Genomic DNA, 3,406 nt, shown 5'->3' with positions numbered 1-3,406 from the left:
CACACTTCGTTTTGACAAAGCACACTGCTTAGGTAAATGATCTGAGTAGTTGTTCATCACTGAGCAATTTGTTAATATGTGTTTCGAGCCAAATAAATGACAGGGAGAGAGAGTGACGTCAGAACACGTCATACTATAACCTCCCGGGAGCGGACGGAGGGGTCCGTCGTTGGGATGCGCATGCGCAGACAGAGTGTGCGAGCGGCGGGCCTTGACCTTTCGGGAAAAAAAACCTCACGGACGGTGACAGCGAAACGGATAACAGTCTTCAGTACCTGCTGGACTTTGAAGCTGTGGATTCTGGGACTGTTAGAAAAGGTAAAACATTTTCATTAAAACCTTATTACTGTTTTGTTTTTGTTACTCGTCATTGTAGCTTGCTGTTAATGTTATGCTAACAGTAGCGATTAGCTAGATACGTTAGCCGTTGATGTCAGCGCAATTTAGTATCCAACTGTTTTCCTAACAAAACCACTGTTATAATTAAGTGAAGCTGCTCCCAGCTAATTTGAACCTTTGGCTTCTAAAATATGTGGTTCAATTGCGTGCTGCGTACATAACCTAATGTCAGCTAGACCGAAATTAAAATGTAATATATTGTTAAAGTCACTAAAATGGCGCCTGAAGCCTGTTGTGGCGTGAGCTCTGTGTCTGCTCTAGAAACTCTGAAATTCTGTAGATCTCAGCCGTACATTAAATACTCACATGAACCTCTACTTTGAATTCTGTATGAGCTGTATAAAATACAGCTATGCATAAGAGTTTTGAATGAATAATTAGATTAGATAACTCTTTATTGTCTAATCAAATTATATAGAAATGAATAGAAATGTGACATGAGAAGGTGTGTCTTTGACTGTTCCTGCATAACTTAGTTTCGGACTAGTTGACAAGTTATGCTCCGGTCATTTGATGTTTCCAAGATAGATGTTCTTTTGTAATATAGTTAATTGTTTTTTATATTTCATTTATCTACCATCATACATACAAGCTAAGAAGAGGTCGTTATACTAACAAGAGGTATCAACGCTGGGCCAAAGTTCAGCACATGGTTAAAGTTTGTAATCCAGCCAGGGTGTAAATATCACTCAGCTGAAGCAGGTAGCATCAACACATAAATCTACTCTACCCGGCTTAAATCACAAGAGCACCTCTGACCAAAAAGCTGTAGATTTTTCTTGTTTGCACAAATTAATCCAGATTCACATTAATTGTGTTCACAGCTCCAACAAAATCAGGAAGAGGAGGGGGAGAAACACAATTAGGTTGAATTACAATTGGATGGAAGGCGAGGACAAGGAGAAGGAAGCTTAGGATGAGGAGGAAGAGAAGCAGCAGGAGCATCTTTAGGGCTCCCTATGATGAGGTTTGTTTCATTAATATGGTCCTCTCACAAAGAAAGATGACTTGTTTTAGTTCACCTACTTCCTGTATTAAATAGTGATGTGCAAAATGTTGTGAAAAACCATGGAGTGCATCTGCAGGTAAATGAACATCAAATCTCTAAGACAGACTGAAATCTGTATATTTATCACCCTTATGATAAAACCCACGTCAGCCATTGGTTTATGGACTTTGTATTTTGAAGCCTCAACATTTACATTATTGCTGTTGCTATGTTGGGACCATATTAGGATGAGGGATCAGAATCTGGAGTCATGCACACTATTGTTTCATTTAGTGTGTATCCATAAGATTCGTACAGCAGATCCAAGTTGTGCCTTGAAAACAGGAAAGTCGTCTGCATAGAGGAGAACTGTAATAGCAGGCTTGTAAAAAGTGAGGCTTTGTGCTCTCGTTTTACTTCTGTCACCCTGTTTTGATGCAGATTTCACTTGAAATCAGGCAAGAACTGGACTTATTTTTTATAATGTGTTCTTGTGAATTAATTGTGTATCGCATATGTTTGATTTGACTTTCTGCAAGACAACAGTCGTCCACTGGCCAAAAAAGTTTTTCAAATACCTCCACGTGATCTAGCCTGGATTTAGAAAAGAATAGCACAAAAAATCTGCACCTCCTGCTTCAGATGAAATTTGTGTTTCTGTGTTCAGAGGCAGCAGCGAGAGGGGAGACCTCGGCTCATCCAGCTGGAGAGCCTGACCAGGAGGAGTCGAACATTAACTCAGCTCTTCCAGGGCACCCTGCAGACTCGGCTGTTGGCAACAACGAGGGATGACGTGAACGCCAAACAGGAGTCCATCACAGGTCAACTGCAGGTATGCGAGTCAGACCTTCTGAGGAGGGTTTCACTTCTCTCTCTTCTTTATAATTGACTCTTTTCTCTCTCTTTCAGCTCCTTGTCTCAGAGTGGGAGGGGTTTGAAGCACAAAGGGAGGAACTTGTCGTTTGGTTGGCTGATATGGATGTCCGCCTGAGTGAGGTTGACCAGCTGACAGGAAACACCAGTGAAAAACTGAAACAACTGCAGGTGTGGGCTTGTTTTGATATGACATATTTGATATGATACATACGTCAGAGACATTATCCTAAACTGGACTAACAAAGGACCATGAGTACAACATGAAACGTACATTACATAGCGTAAGGCTGAAGTTCATTGATCATTTTAATCATAAACTTGTTGAAATATTTTTACTGAACATGCAAACATCTGCTGATGAAAATGTGTTGATTTATTGGTCTGTTATGAAGCTATTGCTATTTCTAATGTGTTTTATCACTTTCTGATGTTTTATTAATTAAACAATACATGTATTAATTGTTGTGTTATCTGTAGCTATAGTATTTATATATATTTATTTATAGTATAGCAAATATATTTAATTATTACTGTTTAAAACACTAATATGTGACATGTATTAGTAGTGATGTTGTGCTGAGGGTTAAAATGCCTTTTTGTCTTTTGGTAACTACAAAATGACAATAAACCATTAATATATGTCTATGCTGTGCTAGTATTTATTTTGCCCTACTCAAATTCAATTTATGATGCATTTTATTTTGAAAGATTTAAAATGGTTTTTTAAAGAACCATTTTTAAAAAGGTTCTTTGAAAAACCATTAAAGGTGCCCCAAAGAACCATTTCTTGATGGTTCTTTGGGGCACCTTTAAAGGTTCTTCAATGAACCACTGAAAGAAATGGTTCTTCAAAGAACCATTGTTTGAAAGGTTCTTTGTGGCACCAAAAAAGGTTCTTCTATGGCATCAGTCTAAAGAACCACTTTTGGTTCCAGTTGGCACCTTTATTTTTCTGAGTGTAGGTCTTTACCAGGTTTGCACACACAGTAGCTGGTATTTTGGCCCATTCCTCCATGCAGATCTTCTCGAGAGCAGTGATGTTTTGGGGCTGTCGCCGAGCAACACGGACTTTCAACTCCCGCCACAGATTTTCTATGGGGTTGAGGTCTGGAGACTGGCTAGGCCACTCCAGGACTTTCAAAT

At 39.2% G+C, this 3,406-nt stretch overlaps 1 protein-coding gene across 3 annotated transcripts; it reads left to right on the top strand.

Annotated features, from left to right (window-relative positions):
• Window positions 1-2,906, top strand: LOC145429760 (uncharacterized). 3 transcript variants are annotated; one of them, XM_080303780.1, is made up of 4 exons: window positions 12-318; window positions 1,224-1,366; window positions 2,055-2,219; window positions 2,297-2,906. In XM_080303780.1, the coding sequence occupies exons 2-4, from the start codon at window positions 1,316-1,318 to the stop codon at window positions 2,465-2,467; spliced, it is 387 nt and encodes a 128-aa protein (XP_080159906.1). In that variant the 5' UTR covers window positions 12-318; window positions 1,224-1,315; the 3' UTR covers window positions 2,468-2,906. The 3 variants fall into 3 exon arrangements, with proteins under 3 accessions (XP_080159904.1, XP_080159906.1, XP_080159909.1); XM_080303778.1 differs by lacking the exon at window positions 1,224-1,366 and having other exon boundaries at window positions 1-318; XM_080303783.1 differs by lacking the exon at window positions 12-318 and having other exon boundaries at window positions 348-1,366.
• The last annotated feature ends 500 nt before the right edge of the window (window positions 2,907-3,406 follow it).

The sequence above is a fragment of the Astatotilapia calliptera genome, chromosome 1 (assembly GCF_964374335.1).
Source record: "Astatotilapia calliptera chromosome 1, fAstCal68.1, whole genome shotgun sequence".
Classification (NCBI taxonomy): Eukaryota; Metazoa; Chordata; class Actinopteri; order Cichliformes; family Cichlidae; genus Astatotilapia; species Astatotilapia calliptera.
This window is presented reverse-complemented; position numbering and strand designations above follow the sequence as displayed.